Source organism: Eublepharis macularius, chromosome 4 (assembly GCF_028583425.1).
Source record: "Eublepharis macularius isolate TG4126 chromosome 4, MPM_Emac_v1.0, whole genome shotgun sequence".
Lineage (NCBI taxonomy): Eukaryota > Metazoa > Chordata > Lepidosauria > Squamata > Eublepharidae > Eublepharis > Eublepharis macularius.
Window position 1 is genome coordinate 171,176,832 of NC_072793.1, and position 27,446 is coordinate 171,204,277.

At 44.8% G+C, this 27,446-nt stretch overlaps 3 protein-coding genes across 3 annotated transcripts in view; all 3 read right to left on the minus strand.

The window, feature by feature from the left end:
• Positions 1-8,544, minus strand: part of LOC129327829 (zinc finger protein 420-like) — a 60,203-nt gene extending 51,659 nt beyond the window's left edge. Inside the window, exons 1-2 of the mRNA XM_054976581.1 lie at positions 8,425-8,544; positions 2,319-3,208 (exon numbers count right to left, since the gene is read on the minus strand). Of these exons, the coding sequence (XP_054832556.1) occupies positions 2,319-3,208; positions 8,425-8,458 (924 nt within the window). The 5' untranslated portion in view covers positions 8,459-8,544. The remainder of the gene's footprint in view (positions 1-2,318; positions 3,209-8,424) is intronic.
• A 177-nt stretch (positions 8,545-8,721) lies between these two features.
• On the minus strand, positions 8,722-13,060 carry LOC129327831 (zinc finger protein 263-like). The gene is made up of 5 exons (XM_054976582.1): positions 12,995-13,060; positions 11,586-12,085; positions 11,106-11,232; positions 8,906-8,982; positions 8,722-8,817 (listed from the first exon to the last, which is right to left on the minus strand). Exons 2-5 carry the CDS (start codon positions 12,054-12,056, stop codon positions 8,722-8,724), a joined length of 771 nt encoding a protein of 256 aa, XP_054832557.1. The 5' UTR covers positions 12,057-12,085; positions 12,995-13,060.
• Positions 13,061-16,948: 3,888 nt separating this feature from the next.
• LOC129327832 (zinc finger protein 3-like) lies at positions 16,949-26,475 on the minus strand. Its single transcript, XM_054976583.1, has 6 exons — positions 26,263-26,475; positions 26,038-26,100; positions 25,525-25,615; positions 22,710-22,777; positions 22,328-22,454; positions 16,949-19,651 (listed from the first exon to the last, which is right to left on the minus strand). The coding sequence occupies exons 1-6, from the start codon at positions 26,473-26,475 to the stop codon at positions 18,669-18,671; spliced, it is 1,545 nt and encodes a 514-aa protein (XP_054832558.1). The 3' UTR covers positions 16,949-18,668.
• Positions 26,476-27,446: the final 971 nt, after the last annotated feature.

Genomic DNA, 27,446 nt, shown 5'->3' on the forward strand with positions numbered 1-27,446 from the left:
ATGGTCTTCAAGGGCAGCCCAATGCAGAATGTGTTACAGTAGTCAAACTGCGAGGTTATGAAAGCATGGATCAGCATGGCCAGATCAGTGGAGTCTAAGGCCGTTTCCACACGGCTTACCTGAAGCCGGGCCATGCCGCAACGTTGTGGATCGTGCTGGGGAAAACGCGAAATATCGCGTTTTCTCGTGCGAGTTTTGTGCGACGTCGCGCAAAACTCAAGTGAGAAAATGCGATATTTCGCGTTTTCCCCGGCACGATCCACAACGTTGCGGCATGGCCTGGCTTCAGGTAAGCCGTGTGGAAACAGCCTAAGAAAGGAGAGAGTTGGTGAACCAGAGGCAAATGGTAGAAAGTGCTCTTAGCTACAGTGGTAAACTGTTTTTCAAACAGCAAGTACTGCAAATGTAATAGAAGTTCTGTGCCTCTCCCTTTCCCCCAGAATTCCAGTCTTCATGCGCTGTACCATCAACCAGTGATTCCCAACATGGTGCCTGCTGATAGGTTCTTCTGGCACCCATTACTTTCTGCTCAAACCCAAAGAGCCATATATGGCTTTCCTCCACACCTCATTGGAGCAGGAGGTGCTTCAGAAGTCTTCCGTTATCACCTTTTGTGACTGGCGCTCTCCTCCCACGGTGACCGTTCTGGAGAGATGCTAACTAACCCTTCTCAAAATCCCAAAAGCGCCCACAGGCTCAACAAGTGTGGAGACCCCTGCTCTATACCATAGTAAAATAAATGGATAATGTGGAGTATGTGTTTCTATAAATGTATGTTTACATATCTCTATACCTATTTTTAAAAAGTGTGTAACCACACAAAGGGAAACAAAACCCTACAATTAACAAACAATGAAAAATGAATGAAAAATCTAAATGTAACTGAATCCAATGACTATTTGCAAGAAAACATAAACATAGAAAATACATGAGATCTGGTAAGCAACATAAAAAGACAGTACTACCACACCAAGTATACATGGCTGATGAGAAAAAATAGTCTTCTTCATTCATTTTTCAGGTCTTTAAGGCATGCCTTTTGCCTTGCTTATATATATACATCTCAGGTGTTACAGATCCTGAAGCATTGCCAAGAACAGAGCATGCTCAACACGTTTGCCCTCCTTGGCTTGTAGAAACAGGAAGTGCAACAAAAAAACTATGGAAAGAGTTTAGATGAATCTACTGCAATAGTTAATGGGCATATAGTGTAAGTAAGTAAGTATGGCAGCACAGAGCATACAGCTTAGACTCAGAATAGTTTTGATTTTGCTCATTGGTGGTCTTGATTAATTATCCCGTTTTTCTTATTAAATACACTTTCAGCAAAGGGGGGAAATATTCAAAACCAAGCTACGCAGTTAACGCACTGCCTGCATCTCTGGGCTTTTGTCCATCCCCATCCTGTGGGAATTTTATTTCTGATTCTGGAAATGTGGTTGGCTTTAGAAGGTGTGGAAGAATTCTTGCATGGCTCCATCTCTATACAATTCACTGCTTTGGGGGCTACAGCAAAACATTCCCACTGACCCAGAATGTCCCAGCAGGACTAGAAAACAAGATTGCTCCAGCAAGATTTGCAGAATATGCTTTCAAACAGATCAACATGGCTACTCATCTGAAAGTATCTTCTAGAAGTATCTTCTAGAAGATAAAGATGTCTGACAAAAAAGATATCTGATGAAGGGAGCTCTGACTCTTGAAAGCTCATACCCTGGGAATCTAGTTGGCCTTTAAGATGCTACTGGACCTGGATCTATCTTCTAGAAAATTCACTTACAGTGCAATCCTAGGCAGTTACTGCAGTCTAAACTTAGTAAAATTAATAGTCTTAGACTGGAATAACTACATAGAACTGCACAGTTAGTGTCTTCTGTCAGGAAGGGACTGTGGTTTGGTGGTAGGGCACAAACTTTGTATGCAAAAAGACCATGACTCAGGTAACAGATTCCTTGGTGTCTCCAGTTAAAAGATAAACATACATGTTGAGGAACAAATTGTGGTTTCTCAACAACAATTTGGTTAAGGTTTGGTTCTCAAGGTCAGAAAAACTCTTTAATCTGTGTTCCACCTAAACTACATTCCATGCGCTGAGCATTTCTAGGATTCTTCCATATGAGTAATGAGAAGATAGCCTTTTCCCTATGGCCAGTCTTTGTTCCCCACACCAATCATTCAAATAGATCCTCCCCTGCGTGAACTTGCGGGTGCTTCGTAAGAGTCGAACTATCAGAAAATTGCAAGCCGAAGTCTGGGCACTTGTAGATTTTCTCCCCTGTGTGGATCCTCTTATGTCGTGTCAGTGCTGAATTCTTAACAAAACCCTTTCCACATTCAGAGCATTTAAAGGGCTTCTCGCCAGTGTGGATTCTCTGATGCGTCGTTAGAGTTGTGCTGCGGGTGAAGATCTTGCCACACTCGAAGCATTCATAGGGATTCTTCCCTGTATGCATTATTTCGTGGGCAGTAATATACACTTTCTGGCTGAAACGCATCCCACAGATGGAGCACTGATACGGTTTCTCCCCTGTGTGGATTCTTTGGTGGGATAGAAGCTTGTGGTTCCAAAGGAAGCTTTTCCCACACTCCAAGCATTTGTATGGTTTCTCCCCAGAGTGGATTGTTCGATGGGAGGCGAGGTATGACCTCTGGCTGAAACTCTTTCCACACTCTGGGCATTTATATGGCTTGTCCCCCGTGTGGATTCTCAGGTGGGATGTGAGATCTGTTCTGTCTCTGAAACTCTTCCCACACTGTAAGCATTTGTATGGCTTCTCTCCTGTGTGGATCCCTTGATGCCTGATAAGTTTATCTCTCCGGCTGAAGCTCTTCCCACACTCCAGGCAAGCATAAGGCTTTTCTCCTGTGTGGATCCCTTGATGCCTGATCAGTTTTTCTCTTCGACTGAAACTCTTCCCACACTCTGAGCATTTGAACAGCTTTTCCTCTGTATGGATTCTCCAGTGAGCACGAAGGCCCACTTTACAGCTGAAGCGTTCACCACATAGAAGGCACTCACTCCTGTCCTCTTCGTTCTCAACTTTGTCTTGAACTAAAATTTCACAGGTATCACCACTCTGCGGAGTGGGGGATGTGTTCTGCTTTCCTGTTTCCACCTTCATGCTCTTCTCTTCCCCCTCCTGACTACAGGCACTTCCCCCTGACCTTCCGGGCAATTCGCTTTTCATCTTGTTCTCACAGCCATCACCTGACAGAATAAAGAGAGTAACCGCAAGCAAAGATTTAAATGCAACCCAAAACAGTGCCAAAAACGTCAGGCAGGAAGCTCAATTGGCAACAAAACCCAGAAATACTTCCAGAGAGAAGCCAGAAAAAGATTTCAGAATAGCAGCTGAATATTCAATATCATTCACTATTGTCTGTAAGAGTCTGAAAGATAAAGAGCAAAACAGGATTCAGTGCCTTGGCACAAAGGCCAGAAAGTGTCCCTTGAACCTGTTTCCTCCAGGATCATTGATTTCTTTCTCCTCAATCTGGAATTTTGGTAAGCACAGAAGGGCCGATTCCAGACGACTAACCTGAAGGCGCTGCATGCCGCCATGTTCCGGATCGCGATGGGGAAAACGCGATATTTCGCGTTTTCCCCGTCACGATCCGGAACATGGCGGCATGCAGCGCCTTCAGGTTAGTCGTCTGGAATCGGCTCTGGTTCCCTAAATGAAATCATTTTTGGGTTGGCATTTCCACCCACAGCAATTCTCTGGAGGCTAATATTCATTTTTATTTATTAATTTCATTTATACCCCGCCTTTCCCCGCAATGGAGACGAGCATTGCCAACAGGCGTGGAGAAAATTATCCTGCCTCTTGAATAGAGGCTGAATGTGTGGAAACAGACAGATGAATCACTGAACGGAGGGAAATTGCATCACAGGATAAAAAATGCCTCTAGTGCCAAGGGAGATTTTGCCATCTAGGTCCAGCTTTTCGACCTGCTCAGCCCCACCCTGTGTTAAAGGAGCTGCAACCTGGAGATGCTGTCTTTTGCCTGGAGAGACTTTGTTAGTTAATACTTTGATGTATTATAATATATTTCACATTTGTATTATAGTAGGATACCATTTCTGTTACCTGTCTGGGGTGTTCTTTTGAACAGAAAAGCAGGATATAAGTAAACAAACATACAAATAAATCTGATTTATTCTCTATTAAAAGGACAGGACACTTTTTCTCCAAGCCAATGGACAATGATAATGGAGACCCCCCCCCAAAACAGCTTACACTGTTCTACCCTCCTCAGTTTTATCCTCACAACAACAACCTTATGAGGTAGGTTAGGTTTAGCAGGTCTAATCGGCCCAAGGTTGCCCTGCAAGTTTATTCTTCTGGTCCTCTTTAAAATTCTTCCCCGTCCTTTCTCTAGGTTTAATTCAGAGATGATCCCATCTCAGTGATTTTTTTCTATCTCATCATTGTTCACCATCCCAACTCTGCTTCCACAGGGCTAGGATTCTTTACACTGATCTTTATTTATTCTTTACATTGATCTTTATCTTTACATTGCTTTTGTCACTCCAGTGCATGCAGAGGTATGAACAACAGCAACAGAGGTCCCAAATGGCCATTTTAGCGCACTTTCCCATTGTTGGTCCCCTGTGGTCACCATTTTATACACTGCACTAATGGAAGGGTTTCTGCAGCCATTAAAAACAATCAGTAATTGCTATAGTGCTATCATATTAAAACTGTATAGTAATTACTGTTTTGGGTTTTTTTAATCCTCCAAAAGATTGATGCGGGCGGGACCTATGAAAAAACATATCTTCCCATCCGGACGGCATGATAATGCACTTTGACTGCATACTTTTTTAAAAAATGGAACAAAGTTGATTTGGGGAACATCAAAAGAGGACAGGAAAAAACCAGGAAAAGAATGCTTAGGAGATGGCATCTTGCGATTCGTTTTCATTTTCCTGGCCACGTCGGACGCTCCTCTCCGCAGGTCCAGGAGGAAACGTCCGAGCAGCCTGACCGGGCGGTTGACTCGTGAGGGTTAACCCCCAGGACTCCCAGTGAGGGAGGCAGGATCCGGAGCGCGGCGGGAAGAACCCCCTGAAAGCAATGCAGGGGGTAAATTGCCCGTTTGCTCCAACGGAGGCCGGCAGACTTGCGCAGCACATCGCGTGCAGCCGGGCCATGGAGAACGGAAATAAGCAGATTTAAGGTGAAAACCTGTAAGTAGCGAATCCCTTCTGATTTCTAAGCGTATGCGAAGGATTGGTGGAAGTTGAAGCTAAGAAGGTGCGGATTTCTTCCCCTTCACGGAGTTTCGGAACTTAGCTGGCGCCCCCCCCCTAAGATGGCGACGAAAAAGCAGAGCCCTGCAATGAGTAAATTGGTGATGGCGATGTTACAGGGGAAGGGGGAAACTTTGGAAGAGATGGTGAGACGAGCAGTCTTTGAAGCTATGCAGCCCTTTGTAGCGAAGTTAAATGAAATGGGGCAAAAGGTTGATTCAGTGGAAAGCGAAGTGAAAACCATTAAAGAAACAGCGTCTGGAGCAGAGCAGTCTGCACATGAAAACATAGTACTCATGAAAGCAACAAGTAAAGAAGTGAAGCTCTTGGAGAATCAAATAATAGGATTGCAAGTGGACCGTGCCCAAACGGTACTGCGTCTTCAGAATGTAAAAGAGGAGCAAAGTGAAAATTTAAAAGATTTGGTGTTGGGACTTTTGGCGCCATTCGCAAAGGCAACTAAAGAAGGGTTAAAAAGCGATGTTTTGGAAGTTCCTCGGACATCTTCAAAGTATGCAACGAAGCGTCAGCTGCCTCGCGAGATTATTATTGATTTTTCTTCTAAGAAGACTCGGGACACCATCTTATATAATTCGTACAATGTGGACTTGGACTATTTGGGCAACAAGGTTAAAATATTGAAGGATGTTCCATTTTTGGCTCGTAAAAGAAGATTTACGTATCAAAGACTTGCGGCTTTCCTGACGAAATGTGATGTAAAATACAAATGGTTGTTTCCGGAAGGCATTTGGTTCAGATATAAGGATCAAACCTACAAGATCACATCGGAAGTACAGCTGACAGACTTTTTGTCCAACCATCAGGAGTTTCAGCAAGAAGAAAGTTCAAAGTCTGAAGGGGAAAGTGGGGGGAGGAGAGAACGAGCGCAGCTCTTGCAGCTGCGCAAAGACAATTGAGACCAAGACGCGGGGGGTGGGAAGAAGACCTGATCCTGAATATAGTTTGTATTGTATAAGATCTACCAATCTGATAGCATATTAGAAAGTTAACTTTTAAGAAAATTTGCAGCATGAAGGGAATACAAGACATGTAGAGTAGTGGGCGTTTTTTGTTTATATGTTGTTCTTCCCTTTTCCCCAGTCCCCCCTCTTTCCCTTATATCTTTGTAGTCGTTTGTAGTTTTTAATGTTAGATATTAAAAATAAAAAATTATATATATATATATATATATATATATATATATATAAAAAGGAGATGGCATCTTGCAAATGCTGCAAAAAAGCAACAGTGCTACAGTTCACAACCAACAGTGAAGAAAAACCTCTGTGGGGAATAAACCTGAGGCTGTTTCCACATGGGTCATTTGCGCTCAGCTCGATACTCTTGAGAAGAGCTTTATTCTCCTGTTTTATCACAGCATTTTCATGCATTTGCCTACCGCCTGTGGTTTCCCTGGCTTTTCTCTGCTCCTTCTCAAGCCTGCTTTACTCCAAAATTTTGGGACAGATTGCAGTAAAGCCTGGATGGCTGCCATGTGGATAGGAAAGTCCAGATCTTCCTGGTCCTGCCTCGCACAACAGCCACTTACCTACCCCACCCCAGCCATGGGGGGCATCTTTGTTTCCGTTTTAAGCTACTGAATATAGTTCTAGCAATATAACTTTATAACAAACTGTTATCAGATTCCCTAAATTCACAGCTTTCATTTTAAAAAAAGCACGTATCTAGCCCTTTCTGTTGTGGAGATACAAGGGGAAAGGCACATCTCTGCAACAGAAAGGACGACAGATTTTTTTTTTTTAAATGAAAGCTGGGAATTCAGAGAACCTGATACACAGGTTGCTATAATGTTATATTTCTAGTGTCAGATGTGCCCTGCTTATCTGCCATGTGTGCATATTATACTCTGTACTGTATTCTTGGCCTCTGAGAATGTGTAAAGAAATACTGTGTAACCGTCTAACTGTGAAGCTGTGAATCGCTTATCTTGCAGGTGGCTACTTTCACTTTCTCGACTGGCATGGGAAAGTGTCCTTGAAATGCTGGCTGGAACCATGTCTCCCTGAGACATGAAATGAGCTCATCCTCGTCGTCCCCTCCCCTACCCCATCCAACCTCCCAGGCCCTGTGCACCTAAATTCTAATGGTCCTTATCCCAGGGCGGGAACCTTGCCCTATAACTAACATTGTTTTCCCCCTTTACGTCACTTCTGCCAATGCTGTTGTCTGAGTGCACTGATACCGATGGATCTCTAATAAAGAAACTTTAACTGGACTCTTGAAGTGTCTGCAGTGAAGTAACTGGGGATCTAACTAGCAGAGCCTGACATCTAGCACTCTATATTCAGTTGCCAATTTTTTAAAAAGCCCTGATGCTGTGGGTAGATGGAAGGTGGCTGCTCCCAGGGGAAGTGGGCAGGACAACTATGGGGAAACCTGCCATGTGGAAGCTCCATTGTCATTGCACTGTATCAGCAGCCATAGTGGTAATGAGAAAACGACAAATGCCTGTCCCCATATGGAAAACACCCAACCTCACAACCTCTGTTCTCACTGGGTACCAAGCGCTCTAGCCCTCCCATCCTGGCCACAAGAGTTCAAGCCTTCTAACACTTTGTTTATCACCCCCCCAGGTTATTTATTGATTTATCTTCATTTATACCTAACCTTTCTCCCCACCGGGGAGCCAAAGTGGCTAACGTAACTCCATTTTATCCTCACATCAACCCTGTGAGGTAGGTCTGGCTGAAAGGATGAGAATGGCCAAAGGTCACCCAGCAAGCTTTCCTGTAAGAGTGGAGATTCAAACCTGGATCTCCCAGATCACAGACTCTGTAACCACTATACCAAACTGGCTCTCAAGCATATTTGGCACACACATTTTGTCTCCCCAGCCAGATCAGCCTTTAGGGAAAGGAACATTAGTAAGCAATCCTGAACAGCAAAATGACACCCCAGACTACCTCTGCCACCCAGCTTGCCAGTAGCATCCCAAGAGGCAAAACTGATGTTTCCAGGGTGAGTCAGTACTGTGCAAAATACACCCTACACCTAACCTAGCTTTCCTTTCTCACCATCCAAAAGTGCCCCCACCCTGTCTCGATCAAGCTTCTGTTTGTCTCCCATATTTAGACCCTCCCTGATTTCAGGCCACTGCTGGGGACCTCCACCGGTTTTTGCCAACTGAAGGAAAGTGGGAGGCTTACCTAGAGAAGCCACAGTCCCATAATTCTCCACCATGATTTCCCTGTGCAGAGCCCGTTGGCATGGATCCAGCAGAGCCCACTCCTCCTCTGTGAAGCACACAACCACCTCCTCAAAGGAGACTGGACCCTGAAAGGAGAAGGAAACATGTTCTCCCACAGATAATGGACTGCAGGGGTCCTCAACTTTTTTGTGTCTGTGGGCACCTCTGGAATTCTGACAGAGTGTGGTGAGGGCGGCCACAAAATGGCAGCCACAGGAGGCACAGCCAGCCACAAAATGGCTGCTGCAGCTTATCTTCAGTCATACAATGAAGATCCTTTTGCTGTAGTGGCAGCTACTGTCTTGAAATTTCTCCTGCAGGCTCCCAAATGAAAATCCATGGCAGTCCCTGCCTGCCCAGAGGAAATTTTTAATAGAAGGAAAAGTAGATGTTTGGGGGCCAGAGGTACCCAAGCCGTCCCTGGCCTGTCCCACCCTTACCTGTTCTGGCTGCACCAAGGCAGTCTCAACTCCATCACAATGAGCAGAAAATTCAGGGCTTAAAGCTGGCCCATCACCTGTTGAGCAGACAAAGATAGAAGGAAGATGTTTTATTCTTTATGCTCATGCTATCTGAGAACTACCAACTACAAGACACATCAGTAAATGGTCAAACCTATGAGAGTCTTCTGGGGAGATATGGATAGAAGCTAACAAACAAAATCTCCCCCTCAATTAGAAACGTATACAGTCTTTGAAGAATAAATTAATAATAATAACCGATTTAACATTTCTCTAATTCAGTGCATAAAATATACAAAGTGCTCAGTGCATATGTTATTCAATAAATAAAGTTAAATTTAATTTAATTTAATTTATTCAGTTTATACTCTGCCCTCCCCACACCAGCAGGCTCAGGGTGGATCACAACAAAGCTTAAAAACACATTTCCCAGTTCAGGCCATTATCTGTCCCTTCTTGAAAAATATATACCGTAAATATTCAGCTCAGAAAACACAATGCATCAACGAATCATACAACATGAAATTACTCATAAGAAGTCCTCAGTACATTCCGTGCATAATTAGGCTGGAATAACTTCTCAATTTGAAATTATTTCTCCTGATGTGTAATCATAGACAGTCTGTTAATTTTATTGTATATATTTTTCAAAAAGGGACAGATTTAATTCTATTTATTGGATGTATTTATTGAACTGTATTTATCATATGCACTGAGCACTTTGTACACTTTATGCACTGAGTTAGAGAAATTTATTCTTCAAAGACTATATACGTTTCTAATTGAGGGAGAGACGTCAATAAATGGACCTGCCTCTCAGATTGATAAATGTGCTGCCTTTGGTCTGTAGAGGATCAACTGCCGGTCAGTTTCATCAGATAAGCCCGAGGCCTGGTGTTATAAAAGAGGATGAAGCATCTCTCCCCCTCAGCCTTCACTGAACCGTACAGTCGCCTCTCACGTATGCTTCCCACTTTGGGAAGGGAAAGATAATCTCCATCCCCTTCTCCTGAACCTTTCCTAGTTCTGTGGTGTCCTTTCAGAGACGGGGAACGTGGAATGGACCAGCACTACCAGCCAAGCTGAATCACAGATTTGCTAAAGCTCCTTCGAGTACAGGCAATGTTCAATCCTTTTCCTAATATTCCCTTTTTACATGCAATTTTCTGACGCGTGTGTCTGAAGTGGGTGAACCCTCTGGCCACCGTTCCAGGTGCTACTAACAGCCACCCAGACCCCTAGCAGCCCTCCTAGAGGGTTACAACCCACCTATTTTATATGAGACTTCCCAGTCTCTGGGTTCTTAGTCTGGAGGACCCTGCACACGGTAAGTCAGACACTCGAGACACAGACATAAAACGAAGGTAGTTATTTATTGCGTTAGGAGAGTGTTTGCAGCATAGCAGTAACCACTCTCAAGGCATAAGCAATGGCAAATAAAACAAAAAACAATTTTATTCTATTCTGGCTAAAAGCTGACTAGCTAGACACATGACTAACTAACTTGTCTTCTCTGGTGGTTCGAGTGCTCATACTCACAACACTGTCCAAACCCCATGCCAGGCAGCTCAGGTTGTTTCAGGCCCGACAGGGCACAAAGTTTCTCACATGCTGGTACAAGAGCGTCAAGGCAAGACGGTCAAGCCAAGTCCTGGTGAGAGTGCAGTCAATTTAGGGTGCAGCGAGGAGCCAACTTTTTTAGCAGTGACAGCCAATCAGAAGTCACTTGCCATCAGCATTGCTAGGCTGAGACAGAGAAAGAGGACGTGCGGAAACCAAGACTCCCTTTCTGTCAAGGCCGCCTTGTCTGAGCAACGGCACACAGGTGCAACTAATTAACTGGGTGGCAGGCCAAAACTGGACCTGAGAGATCTCAGGAGCCTGAACAAAAATGCTCTAAATAGGCTTACATGTGCACTTCTAGACAGCGTGCTGAGCCAACGTCTTCATTAATGTATCCACCAAGACCCCAACATCACTTTCCTATTTAATCTCTGCCAAGGATTCCTTTTTTGGCCCAAGTTTTAGTTGCTGCTATGAACATATAATATTGTGTGGGAGAGGCCAGAAGCACAACCGTCTCCCTCTCATAACTCAAGGGAAGACCCAAGCACCACCCTGGATTCTAGGCACAGGAAGGAAAGAGAAACCAGGTCAAGAGAAGCTGTTAAATCCTTACCCAGTGAGACAACTGCATCTTGGTCACCCTCTTCCACGACCCACCTCAACGGTGGCCTCAGGCTGCTTTCTGACTGAGCGTTCTCCATCTTGGGGGAATGAGCTGCGGTCGTGTCTGATAAAGGCCCCTGCTCCAGAAAGAACATATCAGGATCCCCACAGGGAAATGGCGGGGGGTGTTTAAAATAAACTAACGTGGGCCTTAAAGGTTTTATTTTATTTATGAGGGCCATGAAAGCGGCTAACAAAGTTGAAACACACATAATGAAATCACATCTTAAAAACCATTAAAACCAACAAAATATGCCTCATTAAAACTGGAGTTAAAATATATATATAACAAAACATCAAGACAACAATAAAAGCATTGGACAGGAAGTGAGATTTCTAAAAAAAAGATTGGGATACGGGTGAATTTTAGCCCATCCTTCCTTGTTTGAAATATTAACCCCCACACATTCCCTGGACAAAGTGCTCTCACCTGCTCTTCTTGCTTCTTCCCCTCGGCCTGCTTCTGGAGGAAGCCTTCTGCCAGGGCCACCGCCTGGGAACAGGTGTCTGGCCTGCATTCTTGGACCCAGCTCTGGATCTCCGAGGGTAGGATAACCAGAAACTGCTCCAGGATCACCAGGTCCAGCATCTCTTTCTTCGTGTGTTGTTCTGGCTTCAGCCACTGGTGGCAAAGATTGTGGAGATGTTTGCAAACCTCACGGGGCCCTTTGGCCTCCTGATAGGGGAACTGCCGGAACTGCAGGCACTGTGCGTTGGCGCTGACGGTGTCCTCTTCCGGAAACGTCTGCATGCTTCTTTCACAGATTCCCCCACTTCTTCCAGCTTGGATCGCAACAGGCCCTTGGGATGCTCCAAGGCAAGATTCTTTCTCTTCTGTTTTCAACCCCTGCTCCAGAGCTGCCTCCGATAAGGCCCAGCAATCCCCTCCTGCTTTTGACATGTTCTTCGTTGATCCAACTAGAGGCGTCCCTAAGTCCAAGCAAGCCAAGACATTAGCCCCAGATTGGGAATTCAAGACCAAAGCTGGCGGTGGTTCTAGCTTGCAATCTGGTAAGGTCTCTATACAAAAGGCAGGCAAACATTTGAGAACACCAGAAGAGCCCTGCTAGAGCAGACCAGCGGCCCATCTAGTCCAGAATACCGTCTCACACAGAGGCCAACTAATTACTCTGGAGGGCCAACAACAGGACATAGAGGCTGACTGCCTCTGAATATGAAGGTTTCTTTTGGTCCCTATTTCTAGTAGCCATTAGTTGATCTTTCCTCCACGAATGCACCTAATTCCCTCTTAGAGCCATTTTAGGGTTCTAAAAGAAAATGTAAACTGGGAGAGGAGTGTCTCGTCTCTTCGTTTATCCTGCCTCTATTGAAGACAGCTCGGGGGTCCTTTTAGAGAGAGACTGGCCTGTGCGGCTGTCAGAGGATTTGAACTTGGGTCTCCCCACAGATGGGTTGTCTCTAACCACTCTATGTCCCTCTCTCTGAGTTCCTTTGACCCCTCCCTTCCCAATAGGTTCTTTTACAATCCCCTTCTCAGAAGCCCCCAGCCAGAATCCCTCTCACCCCACCCGTATGCTTACTGAAGATAAAAGTAAACCAGTTTGAATCTGGTTTCCCCTGTCTAAATTCATAGGAAGCATATGTACCCCACTTCATTGCAGAAAAACACCTCAGATTTCCAGAGGCCCTGTAGGGTAAATTGTGTGTGGGGGGGGGGGGAGTGCAATCTCCCCCTCTCAGCAAAAGCACCGCCCCCCTGAGTTTTTTGTTTCTATTTTTTGGCTGAGCCTGAACACCCCCTTCCCCTTCTGTTTATTGTCTTTCTTGCATTTTCCATCCCCGGGATTCTCCAACCCCGCAAATGAATTTTCAACTCACCAGTTCCTCTATAGGAAAATCAATGTCTCCTTTCCCCCCACCCACCCTTGGGATGAGGGAGAGGGGGCTGCAGAGCAGAAAGATGCCTCTCTAGCAATCCCAAAATCGTTTGTTTAACTCTTAAATAGAAAGCAAGGCTGCTGTCTCTTGCCGTAGGGAGCAGTGAAGTATGGAAGTGTTGATCCCGGTGCACGCCAGAATGGATTGCCAACTCTGGCCTGGGAAATTCCTGATGATTTTTTTTAGGGTGTGTGTGCTTGCAAAGCGGGGGAACTTGGGGAGGATTTCACCTAGAATCTATGGTATACCATAGAGTTTGCCCCTGAAGCTCCTATATCCTCCAGAAGTGACCTCTGTAGTTTGGAGATCAGTTGTAAATTCTGGGAGGTTGGCACCCCTAAGTTCTGAGGAGTCAGCAACGCAAGGCCACCACTTGATTGACAGGACTGCAAAAGAGCCTGAACAAACTTAAGACAAAATGTACAGGGGTATGAGAGAAAGGCGCTTTAGGCTGTTGAAACAAGCCCTCACACTTTTGCTGTGAGATTCCAGTGTCAGTATCCTGCCCCACCACTGTTCATACAAATGTATGGGTGTTAAATTGTGGGTTCAAACATGAAGTAATTCAACAGCTCTTTATTTGTCAGGAACACAACTAGGGTTGCCAGCTCCAAGTTGGGAAATTCCTGGAGATCTGGGGGTTGAAACCTGGAGAAAGTGAGGTTTGGGGAGGAAAAGGACCTTGACATGGCATAATTCCATAGAGTCCACCCCCCCCCCCCAAAGCAGCCATTTTCTCCAGGTGAACTGATCTCTGTGGCCTGGAGACCAGTTGTAATTCTGGGAGATCTCCAGCCACTACCTGGAGGCTGGCAACCCTAAACACAACACACACACACACAGACTGATAGCCAATGAGAACACATACTTTACAATACCATTATTTGCATAAACTATATACAATGTATGAAGTAGGCAGGCCACTGATTGGTCTTTATTATAGAGGACCGATTGGCTGCTGCCTTGAGAAAGTAACCAATGATATTGCAGGGATTATGGACTAATGAGAATGCAGGCATTGGGAGCCTTGACTGAACCTTAAGCTCAACACAGTATAGTGCATTACAATCAATACAGTAACTGCTTTAGAGGCCTTGCTCTGCCAACTCAGCCCAGTACACAACAATGGGTTTAATTTTTCTTCTTCTTTTATACCCACCATTCTCTGTATTGCAGACCCAAAGAGGCTGACATCATTCTCCTCTCTTCTCTTTTATCCTCAAAACAACCCTGTGAGGCACGTCAGACTCAGAGGGTGTGACTGGCCCATGGTCAACTGTGGCTGAGGAGTGATTTGAACCTGGGTCTCCAGATTCTAGTCCAGCATGCTGACCACTGTAACACTAGCTCTCTGGTGCCAATATGCCATAACTTAACTCTTTAGCCTGATTTTTCCCCTTAACGACATTGATTGCCCCAGTCTGACTTTTACCAGAAATTTGATTTTGAGATACCTTTATGATTTAGATGAGCTCCGTACCAGAATTTGGGCTTGTAGAGTTTGTTCTCCTCTCTACTTGGGAACGGCATATCCAAAAAACTAGCCCAGTGTATCTCGACAACCTGACAGGCCCTAAATATTAACAAGCCTTTATGCTGGCTCGTTTTAATTGAGTCCCAATGGCAGAATTATATGGCTGCTTTGAGGCCTTGGCCTCTGAAAAAATTCTCAAATGTCCATGGCTCCTTTTGTAATCTCCAACCAGAAATGGCAGGTAGTTTTCCCCCTTCTTTTTTTAATGCTTGTGCTGGCAACTGAAAGTGAAAAGAGAGTCAATCAAAACACTGGGGGAAGCGGTGGTGGACATTGTTTAAGCTACACTGAGGAACCATACATATAGATGTTTTCACTACATGTTTTATTGTTCTATATCATATTAAATATTTTTGGATTCCCCCCTCCATGTTTTTCTCTTGTTCTCTGTATTTTGTTCATTTTGGTTTGTTTCTTTCAGCTTTTTTGGTTACCTGATTCATTTTGTGTTGGGTCTTTCCCCCTTCATTATCCTCTTGTTATTTTCGAGGCATGATGTTTGGTGGATCTGTGTTTTTTTTGTTGAGTTCTTTGGCCATGGATATATATGATTTGATGTTGAGTTTGGGGTAATCCTGATTACCTGTGCCTCAGAAACATGTTTTTGTGCCGTGGCAGCACCCTGAAGTGGCTTGTGTGTGATTTTTGTGGTGCAATCTGTGGCTATGAAAACGATATGTGATTTGTTAGTGAATTTAGGTAAATCCCATATAAAATCTTGAGGGTCAATGAGAATCTGTACCTCAGACACATGCTTTTGCTCCATAGTAGTGCCACAAAGCAGTAGATTCCTGATTTTTGTTGTGGAACCTGTGGCCATGGACATGTTAACTGATGCGATGGACAAATCAATCTGGCAGTGTAGCAGCAAATTGTGTTTAACTAGGACGTCAGGAAGCAAATGGATGGCTTCATATACTCTGGTGCTGAATTATAGTGCAGTTTCCCTTAGTTGATCTACATTAGCACCACCTTCAGATTTGGAAATCAATTTCAATTTATGGGCAAGTGCTGTCATCTCTTTGTCCTGTTTTTAAATAATTTATTGAAACACCCAGATCTTTAAAAAAAAACAAAACATCACACATTAGTCCAGGTGGGACTATTTCATAAACCTCAAACCCTGGACACCTTCCCCAGCACTTGATCCACATCCCTGCATGAGCACTTCTTCTGCTAAGTTCTGTCATAACAGCAACGCTCATCTGAGCAAGGCCTTCTGAAGGTACCACCTTACAAAGAGGCAAAATCCAGCAACCTCCCATTAATGTGCATTCTCTTTTATTTCAGGTGGGCAATTACGTTAGACTGCAGTGGAACAGCAAGATTCGAGTCCAGTCGCACCTTCAAGACCAACAAGATTTTCATTTGAGAGGCAAATATTGTTGGCCTTTAAAGTGCTTCAGGACTTGAATCTTGCTGTTCTCTGTTGTGGCTTCCACCTTGTGGAATCACCTGCCTGAAGAGGTCAGAAAGGTCCCCATTCTTCTATAGTTTCACAGAATGTCCAAAACAGAATTGTTCAGGAGAGTATTCTTATAAAGAGAGAGCTATAGTAGAATGGATGAGCTCAAGACGCGACTTCTACAAGTGAAAAACATTTCCTACATTGATCGTTTTGTTGCCTTAGACAACAATTCCTCAGTGCCCAACCCCATTACATTGTTTTGTTTTATTAAGAATCTTTGCTAATAGATCAAATCGTTTGATCCTGTTCGGTACTCTATTTGCTGGTTGACTCAGTAGCCTTGCTTAAAATTCATTTTCATATCTGTTTGAGAATGTTTCTGTCCTGCTTTTCTATATATCCGACTAGTGAATTTTTATCCCTTCCCTCCAAGGAGCTCAAAGGAGAGCCAGTGGGGTATAGTGGTTAGAGTATGGGACTAGGATCAAGGAGATTCAGGTTCAAATCCCCCCTCTGCCATGGAAAGTCACTGGCCAACTTCGGACCAGTCACATTTTCTCATTTAGACCTACCTTAAAGGGTGGTTGTCAGGATAAAATGGAGGGATGGTAAACAACATAAGTAGCTTTGTGTTCCTACTGGGGAGAAAGGTGGAGTATAAGTAAGTCACTAAGTAAGGAGGCATGTACAGTTCGCTCTCCCATTTCATCTGTATAAAAAATCCAAGGCATTTATAATCTCAAAATAAAACAATAAATAATCCAAAATCCAAACAATTATAATAAATATATGTTTATGGCTCATTGGCAGTAAAAGAATATGGAGTAGGATATGTAGCACAATCTACTTCAAACAATTCCTACTGTAAATAACAGAGCGGAAAAGGCTGAATTGGCATGCAAAATCTCTTTTTCTTGGTATTAAGGGACCTCCAGTGTGTAGAGTAGAAAGCACTGGACTGGGAAACTTGGGCCAATTTTATTTATTTATTTAAAATACGTATATTTTTTATACCCACCCTTCTCCCAAGCATCTCAGGCAATATAACAACATATAAAAACGATATAACAATAATATTAAAAATTTACAGAACAATTTGATAAAACAGAAAAGAACAGATTTTTAAAAAATCTCACACCACCTTATTCCGCCTCCCCCCCCCCCAAAAGCAGGACCTAGCTGTCTAGTAAAGAAAAGGAGCAGCAAATGTCAGACTGGTTCCCAGAGCCAGCCACCTCCAAGACCTGCGGTTCCAGTCGCTGTGCCTCTGAAAGGATATTACAGAGCTGGCAAAAGTATAGAAGATGTCAACCAAGATGACTGAGATGGTTAATGTTTCCTATGAGAAAAGGCTAAAAAGTCTGGGACTTTCATTTTAGAAAAAGGACAACCGAGTGGGGACACTCATCTTTCACAAAACGCCAAGTCAGCTTCCAGCGAGAAATGGAGTGAAAACCTGTTCCATTTTACATTGGAAATAATTATTATGATTGCATTAGGATTGTCCTGCCGCCCAGTTTGAGCTGATGGTTCCCTATGATCACTCAGGTTGTTTTGGGGTAAATTCACTGAAGTGATCGGGAAGGTGTGTGACCCTAGACTGTGGCAACTCTGTTGATTTACTTCTATGGCACAGCGGGATTCGAACATGGCTCTACCAGATCCTAGCCCAATACTCTAAATACTACACCACCACAGTTCTATGACCTCCATCCCTTTCAAAGTGGGGGAAGCGATTCTATCTCCCTTCCCCTGACATAGAGAGTCCCTGACCCCATGCTGAGAAAACAGAGAAGGCTCCATTTTCACATTAGCTGGATCCCTGCAAAAGGGATCTCCCTCTTACCAAGGATCCACATACTACTTTTGTCACTGCACTCAGAAACCAAAGTCCTGTCTCTCAGGGTATCTGCTGGGCTGGATCCAGCTGAATATGACTTCCTCAGCTTCCCAAAATGCCAAGAAAGTTAGCATCTCAGCAGCCCTAAATGACGAGAAAGTTGCACTCCACGGGCAGAAATCCTGGCACCTGTAGAAACATCTCACTGGGTCCAGCCCATGTATTTATTTCTCCAAGATCAAAGTTGTATATTTGTAAATATATCTTACAAAAATGCCCAAAAAATCTCATCCCACAGGAAACTAAAAGTGTGCTTTTAGCTGCAGGAACTTCTGAGCTGCAGGTTTGCTCAGAAGTTCCATTTATTCAGTGGGATTTACTCTCTGTAAGTGCACTTGGAGTGCAGCCACTGGAGTTTTCCCATGTGGGAAAGCCATGAGAATGTAATATTATAGCAAGATCTTCTTGCAAGAGAGGGAAATGAGAAACAGAATCCTTCATGGATTATTATTAAGGTTTGATTAGTTAGTAAAATGCTATTTATATACTGGTGAGTAAATCCTTTGAGGTGAAGTTTTGATCTGCACCTGAAGGCTCTTTTTATGTGCCAAGCATTTCCTGAATTCACACACAGATTTCCTCTGTTGATTCTTTGATGCAAATCCATGCTTCATTTTCAAATGAAGCTCTTCTTACACCAGAGGCATTGATATGGTTTGTTCCTGTGTGCATACTTTGATGTGAAGGCTTGTGCTAGGATTGAAGCTTCTTCCATGCTCAAAGCATTTATACAGTTTCTTATGGGTGTGCAGTTCCTGCTAAACGTTTAGGACTAGATTTTTGGACAAAAACTCATGTCGCTGTCAGAGCATTTGTATGGCTTCTCCCCAGTGTGAATCCTTTGGTGTCTTTTAAGCACTGAGTTCATAGTGAAGCCCTTTCCGCACTCTGAACATTTGTACGGCTTCTCCCCAGTGTGGATTCTTTGATGCTTGTTGAGGTATGAGCTCTGACCGTAGCCCTTTCCACACACTGAGCACTGATATGGTTTCTCTCCTGTGTGGATTCTCTGGTGGGAAATCAGATCGGGTCTGTCTCTGCAACCCTTCCCACACTGCAAGCATGTATATGGTTTCTCTCCAGTGTGAACTGCTTGATGCCTGATAAGTTTTGCCCTCTGGCAAAAGTTCTTTCCACATTCTGAGCACTGAAATGGTTTCTCCCCCGTGTGGATTCTCTGATGATTACTCAGTACAGAGCTCGCACTGAAACTCTTTCCACACACTGAGCATTTGTAGGGTTTTTCTCCTGTGTGGATTCTTTGATGCCTGGTGAGGGATGAGCTCTGACAGAAACTTTTCCCACACTGCAAGCACACATATGGTTTCTCTCCTGTGTGTATTCTTAGATGTCTAATAAGGACTGCGGCAGTGCTGAAGTTTTTTCCACACACGGAGCATTTGTAGGGTTCTTCCTCAGTGTGTATTCTTTGATGTGTAGCTAATGTTGAGCTCCAGGTGAAGTTCTTTCCACACTCCAAGCATTTATATGGTTTCTCACCAGTATGGATTTGCCAATGAGCATTAAGGTTTGACTTCATACTGAAGCTTTCCCCAAACATGGGCCCCTGAGCCCATTCCTTTCCTTCGACTACTTTTTCTTGCACTAAGATTTCATGCAAGTCATCACTTTGAGGAGGAGAGGAATTACAATTCTTCCTGGCCTGATCTTCTGTTGTTCTCCTTCTCTGATGTCCTTTTTCTTCCAAGTATGGTGTGAATGGCCTGCTCTCATTCTGCCTTTCCTGTCCACCTGCTGGAAGAGAAAGAGAAAACTGGTAAGAGCCAGGAGATAAAGAGAGCCTCCAGGCATAGAAAACAAAACTGCTTTTAATTTGAAGAACAAAAAATGTATCTACTTGAAACAAAGGTGACCCTGAATATAAGATGACCCCCACTCCTAAAAAAATTTTTTGCATCTCAGTTTTTTTTATTAGCCATAAATGTAATTGTACATTAACTGAAGTTGACTCCCTCTTTTTTTAATGTCATACCTGGTTTAAAAAAATTAGCCTTGTATAGGAACAACTACTGTATTTCTCTGTATCTTATCCTGTCCTAGCCTATTGTATCATAATATTTATTTAGTCTATTTATTTGCAAATTTCATAGTCCACCTTTCTACCCTAACAAGGTTACCAAGTGTCAGTAAGGATACTTCTTGTCATACTCTGCAAGGCCTGTTTGATTCTGTGCGGCATTGATGTTAGAAGCTGTGCTCTGCCTGGAATGTGACAGCCCGCTCTTATCTCTTTCTCGGCCTGCGGTTTCTCTTTCGCTTGAGAAGCCGGGCCTCATGGCCTTGGAGTTTCTCACACATCATCTCTGCTGTGTCCTGCTGCTCATTTATTAAACTTAGCTGTTTCCTGAAGGGGGGTGGGAACTCTGGTGCTGGGTTTAGAATCCTATATACGTTATGTGCTTGTGGAGAAATGCCATTCCTGGCAAGGAGTGTAATAGGGAATGAACTAGCAGCTTATCAAATAAAATGCTTTAACTCATGCAGTTCCTGGACTCAAGCAGTGACGCCTTTGAGAGTTACTTGACGGAATCTCACACCAAGGCAGCTAACAATTAAAACAGGATAATAAAAATACGTCGTAAAAGCAATTAAAGACCAAAGCTAGAGATATATGCATAAAACAGAAGAGAGCAAATTAAAACATAATGCAAGAAGGTGGAATCATTGAGGGAAGTGAGTGAAGGAAACATATGGCTATCCCAGCAGGAGGGAGTTCCACAATTTTGGTGCCACCCTAAATATTATATTCATTTAAGATTTCTATGGAGAAAGAGGCAAATTCTGCCTGATATTAAATAGCCGCACTTGACTGGCATTAAAAGGTAGCCGGTGCGATACAACGTACAGCTGGCTTCAACTGCTTCTTTAAGCCCCTCCTTTGTGTGCAGAAGTCCCAGCTTGAATCCTCAACAGTTCCAGGCAATGGCTCACAAGTAGCATAGTGTATAAAGGATTCACTGCCAGCCCTGGTAGGCTATTCAAGATCAGATCAGGGCCGTTTCCAGATGGCTTACCTGAAGCCACTCCATGCCGCAATGTTGTGGATCATGCTGGGGAAAACACGAAATAACGCGTTTTCTCGCACGAGTTTTGCGCAACGTCGCGTGAAACTTGCGCGAGAAAACGCGACATTTCGCATTTTCCCCGGCACGATCCACAACATTGCGGCATGGAGCGGCTTCAGGTAAGCCATCTGGAAACGGCCCAGCTAGTGGCAACTGCGTATCTTCAATCAGCTCTCTTACTGGCAGCCATTTCCTGATCACAGATGCCAAAGGATGACTTTTTGCCAAAGGAAATGTCTGCCACCCTCTAGCCTGACATGCCTAACAAAGGGACCCTTGGCATAAATATGCAGTTATCTGCTGATTTTTCTCCTTCTTCGGGATCCTGAATGAGTAGAACTTTCTCTTTATCCCACCAGGAACTGTGATCCAATTTGGGAATCAGAAGCCCTTCCTGGAATGGAGACTGATGAATTCTGACATGAGCATGCTCAGAGAGTTTCTAAACCTTGACCGTTTCCACATTACTCACCTTCTTCCGGAAAGCTGCGGAACGTCGTGAAAAAAACGCGGAAGATAGCATCTTCTCGCATGAGTTTTGTGCAATGTCACGCAAAACTTGAGCGAGAAGACGCTATCTTCCGTGTTTTTTTTCACGACGTTCCGCAGCCTTCCGGAAGAAGGTGAGTAGTGTGGAAACAGCCCATGTAATCTTTGTTGCCAATCCCGCCCGCCCCCCCCCCCCACAAATGCAAAAGGAGATGTATAGCGTGGAGCAGGGGGTCACTGGGGGTGGGGGGGTAGTTGTGAATCCCCTGCATTGTGGTTGGACTAGATGACCCTGGAGGTCCCTTTCAACCCTATGATTCTGATTTAATTTCTTCATATACATTTGAGTGTGTGAGTGTGTGTAGTACTGAAACATCATTCTGGTGCTTGACCTGTGACAATTCCTTTTGCTTTCAAATCATGAACTGGGTACTCACTCAGGTTCTTGCTCTTAGGTTCACACAGCAGAATTGAAAACATCCGTTTATTAGCAAGGAGATTCAGGGATGAGAGCAAATGGTTTCAGGCAGCCCATCATTATGACTAACCAACAGAACTAAGGAGCAGAGATTCCTCCCTGTGAGACTGTTCCATTGACTTATTGGCCATAATGAAACACAGGGAACCACAGCCAAAATAAAAGCAAGACGTCCTATTTGAGCATCACCCTTCCTCCAAAGGCAAGCCAGAAGGAAGCCTCAGACATCCTGAAAGGACCCCTACTAGGGTACTTCTGTAAAATGGGTACTTGAATCCTGCCAGGCCAGCAGAGGAGGACTCTTGGGACCGCAAAAATATTCTCCCGTAGTATTTGTAGACAATGTCTTAACAACCTAGAACTAAGAAGGATGCTCACCCAAATAGGCCACATTCCCATAATTCTCCATCATGACTTCCCAGTGCAGGTTTCTCTGGTCTCGATCCAGCAAAGCCCACTCTTCCTTGGTGAAATACACAGCAACATCTTCGAAAGACATCAGACACTGCAGGGAAGATGAGGAAAAGGAGAAGAAGGAGAAATGTCTTCCTCATAAGTTCTGCCATAGTTCTGGCATGTCTAAGCCCATTCCCGAAGAGTGGGTGATGGCGAATTAACTGTGTGTTCTTATGGAGGATTCAAAACTTTGAGCTGGGCAGCTTTGACAAAAGACAAATGAGACAGAGTCTTTCAGGGCCATGCAGATGGGCGGAAAATGGAGGGAGGCCGTCCTCATGAATGGACAGAGACTTTTCCTCACCTGACCTGGTTCCATTCCATCACCAAGGAGAGGAGACCCAGAATGCATTGCTGGCACCATTCCACTGCCTGTAAAGGATAAAACAATGGCAAGAAGATGTTTTGCACATTTAGGTTTTTTTATATATGTTGGATTACAGTTGCTTCTGTGAAGAATCTCTTTCTCTCCACATCGGCACCACTGCAGCCATTCTGCTACCCACCATGGCTGGCCAGAAGCTTGCAAGCTGGAGACATGGACACATGAAGCTCTCCAGGGAAGTTGGGTGGTTATTGTGTAAAACAGGACATGGGACTAGTTGAACCTCCCCTCCATGCATCTGTCCAGTCCTCTTTAAAGGGCCAAAGTATGTTAACAAGTTTTCAAAGAGCTGGGCTGGGGTTCCCTACGGCCACACAGCCACTGTGAGGAATTGCTTCTTAAAAAGAAAGAAAGAAGAAGAATGCCTAAAAGGGCTCTGGTGCAGCAAAAGGGGGTATATAAGCTCACTCCCCAGAGCTGTTTTTGAGTAGGAAAATATTTTTTGGGGGGGAGCATGATCTCCCCCCCCCCACACACACCAAGGTAGCCTTCTAAGCCTATTTGAGCTTTCTTCCTTTCTTCCTTCCTTCAAAAGACATTTCATGCAGCTGCTGTGTGGCAATGGGGAACACAACTTGGGTCCAGGGAACCCACACCAGACTCTCTAAAAGCTGTAATGTATAGTTTGACCTTCAAATAGTCTACACACATGACCATCACAGCCTCTACTGGCAAGGAACCCACAGTTAGATAAATTTCCTTTTGTCCATCTTGAATCTATTTCCCATCAACTTCATCGGATGGCCTCGAGTTCTAATACTTTGGGAGAGGGAGAAAATGTTACTCTCTGTCCATTCTCTCTATCCCCTGCACAATTTTATAAACCTCTATTGTACCCCCCTCAGTCGTCTGTTTTTTAAACTGAAAAGTCTCAGAGTCTTCAGTCTCTGCAATGTCCTGTCGGCGATACCTCCTGAACTGCACACAATATTCCAAGTGAGGCAACAACATAGATCTACCACATTCTTCTTGAGAAGGACTGACCAGAACTATACACTGTAATTGAAATGTAGCCCTGGCAGAGATTTTTCTCAAGGCATTAGAATCAAGTTTCCATTTTTTTCAATCCCTTTCTGAATTATACCTAGCATGGAATTTCCTGTTTTTACTTCTGCCACATTGGGCAGAACATTTAACAGTGACCCCCCGAGACTACTTTCTGGGTTTGTCACTGATAGTTCAGACCTTATCCATGTATATATGGAATCAGAGCTTGCGGCCATAATGAACATCATTTTTTGATAGGAGAAGTCTAGAGATGGGCACAAACTGGGAAAAAAACAAATCTTGTGGTTCGTGGTTCGTCGCATTTCATGAACCACAAACCACGAACTTTCACAAATCTCCCCGGTTCGCAAACCAGCTCATTTGGTTCATGAAAATGTCACTTCCAGGTGAGCAGACTGTCATTTCCAGGTCAACAGAAGGTCTGCAGAAAGTCCATCCCCTGTTGCCTAGGAAACTGATTGATCGGCGTCAGGCTGTCTGCAGTGACGAACTGAAAAACAAACCAGACAAACCAGCCTAAAGTTTGTGGCAGTTCATCAGAAACGGGCTCTGACGGACCGCTGGTTTGTGAACCACAAACTGACCCAGTTTGTGCCAAACTTTGGTTTGTATTTCGGTTCATGTCCATCTCTAGAGACGTCTTAACCTGCTGGAAGTAAAAATTTCTTTAGGGCAACACAGAAGCAGTCAAGAGAGCTCGAGAAGTCTCAAGAATCCTATAACAGTTCTTTAAGCATGTTTTGGATGACTCACTGGGATTCCATAGTGCAGGCACAGTAGAGCGCCCCTAGAGGGGATAAGCAAAGAGTCGCACTGCCTGCTGCCACAGATCGGGACCTGAGGAGGCCAAAACAGCCGCTGCTGGGATCATGAACTCGCCAGAGGACTGCCTCCTCCCCTCCCCGTTTCCGGCTTTCCCACCTGCCCGAAGGGCTCTGAATCACCCACCCGGCTGCCTCCTCCCCCCACCCCCTCCTTCCCACTGGCCCGAGGAGCGCTGAATCACCCCGGCTGGCCGCCTCCCCCCCACACACACCCACCTTCCCACTGGCCCAAGGAGCGCTGAATCGCCCAGCTGGCTGCCTCCTCCCTCTCTCCACCACCCTCCCACTGGCCTGAGGTGCGCTGCAGCACCCTGGCCAGTCACTTCTTCTTCCTCCTCCCTCCTGGCTTTTCCCCTAAGGCCGGATCTACCTTCCTCTTTCCTGGCTGCTGTGCAGGTAGACCTGGCCTCACGACCCACAAAGGCCAGGTATACCTGCCATGGCTCTGCTGGCTGGATACACCTGGCCTTTGTACTCCTAGAGGCTAGATCTACTGCCCATAGCATTGCCAGGCAGCTGTATGAGTGCACTAGGGCCATTGACACCCCCTGTCAGTAGTGCTCCCTGCCTCTGCAGCCAGCTGCAACGTGCAGGAGCACGCCAGGGCCCTTGATGCCCCCCCACCACAGTGCTCCCCACTCTGCAGCCAGCTGTGGGGACGAATCTGGTGGCTGTGGGCCACAGGAGCACTCCAGGGCTCTTGCCGCCCCGGCAGCACTTGCAACTTCTGGAGCTGCCCGATGTGGCCCATGGAGGCAGTAGAGAGGCCCAGCATGGCAGCACTGCCCTCCCAAGGCCACGCAGCAGGGCCCTGCTAAATCAGTTTTCTAGAGCCCGTTGTATTTTTTCTCACAACAGGCTCTGTTTCTAGTGGAAGACTAATTGAAAAAATTCATTCTTACCTTGAGAAGTGATGCTTTGGTCCCTCTGGAGCCCCTTTGGCAATGACGTCTCCTTGGCATCAGGTGTACCCTCCTCTGCTTTGGGTGGTCCCTGCACATGAAATAATTTTAGGATCCCAAGAAGGAGATAGGAAGAAAGATTCATGAAAGAATGGTTAAGAATAGCTCCCGGGGAATTTGGGACATCGACTGCTAGGATGATAAAAAGGGAGGAAAAATCGACGCTTGGTGGGTATTTTAGCACATGCTTGTTCATATCCCTCACCCACCAGTTGTAGCATAGTGGCTAAGTGGTTGGGCTGAGAATCAGCACTCTGCTAGTTCAACTCCCATTACTGCCATGAGCTCAACACATAGTCTTGGGGAAGCCGCATTGTGGGGAAAATAATAACACTGACTTTGTTCACTGCTTTGGGTGTGGCACTAATCTGTCCGGAAGGGAGGTATATAAGCACACTGTTGTTGTTATTATTATATTATTACTTCCGGACTATGAGGATGAGCTGTTCTCACCTGCCCTTCCTGCTTCTTGGCTTCCATCTGACTCAGCAGGAAACCTTCCGCCAGGGCCACCGCCTGGGAACTGGTCTCCGGCCCGCATTCCCTGACCCAGCTCTCCATCTCCGGGGGCAGGATGGCCAGGAGCTGCTCCAGGATCACCAGGTCCAGGATCTCCTTCTTGCTGTGCCTTTCCGGCTTCAGCCACTGGAGGCAAAGGGCATGGAGTTGGCTGCAAACCTCTCGGGGCCCCTCGGCCTGATGGTAGAGGAACTGCCTGAAGCTTTGCTGCCGTTTGTCACTGCAGGGGCTGTCCTCATGCAAGCTCTTCTGCAGGGCTCTTTCCCAGAATTCCTCACTGCTCTCAGTCTTGATAGCATCATGACGTTTTCCTCCTTGACGACCAGCTGACCCTTCCTCTTCCGTTTTGCCTCTGTGCTCCAGGGAATCCATCACAAAGGGCCAAAGGATCTCCTTGCTCTTCGACCCAGTCAGTTTCTTCAGGCTGGAGTTTCTTTAATGGACAGCTTGGCAGGAATCCCACAAGGTGAAAGCGTCCAGTTCCAGTGAGCAATAGTGTCTACTCCTTGCAGGAAGATTGGAGGATAACTACAGTTTTAACAGGAATGACTTCTTCTTAATTACTGTTTCATAAAGAGCGAGCCATTACCTCCTGAAAGGGAAACCTAGCTTACTGCCAGAGTTACAATGTAATTTTACCACAGCCACCAAAAATTTAGCCACACGCAAAGTTACTCGTTTATCTTCATCTCTTAATAGCCAAGAAGATTTAGCTTCAAGAGAAAGGAAATCCTGCTTAAACAGAGGAAGAATCAATTTAGTAATAATAACATTCAATTTATTATTCATTATTCAATTTATTATTCAATTTAATATTCAATTTATTATTATTATTATTAAATTCAGGACTATCCCAAAAATATGATCTATAGAATCAATTTAGTTATTACCACATCCACAGAGTCTGATAGACTAGGGAATACCACTAAAACTTCCCAACAACACTGCCGATGGCAAGGCATTCAAATGCACAAGCATGACTACCCTTCTGTACTTCGGGAGAGTTAAACATATAGTCTGGCATTTTTATCAGAGGAGGGATACCAGCTGAAAGAGAAGAACATACCCTGTGAGCTCTAACGAAAATGATCTTATAATCAAGATCCCTCAAACATCTTTTGATTAACTTACTTAATTTTCTGCTCCTTATAGTTTCTATCATATCATGGGCAGGGCTTTTTTTCAGCAGGAACGCGGTGGAATGGAGTTCTGGAACCTCTTGAAAATGGTAACATGGTGACCATGTGACCGGCCATGTGACCATGGTCATGTGACCATTTTCTCCAAGGGCAACCCACTGAGTTCCACCACCTCTTTTCCCAGAAAAAAAGCCCAGATCATGG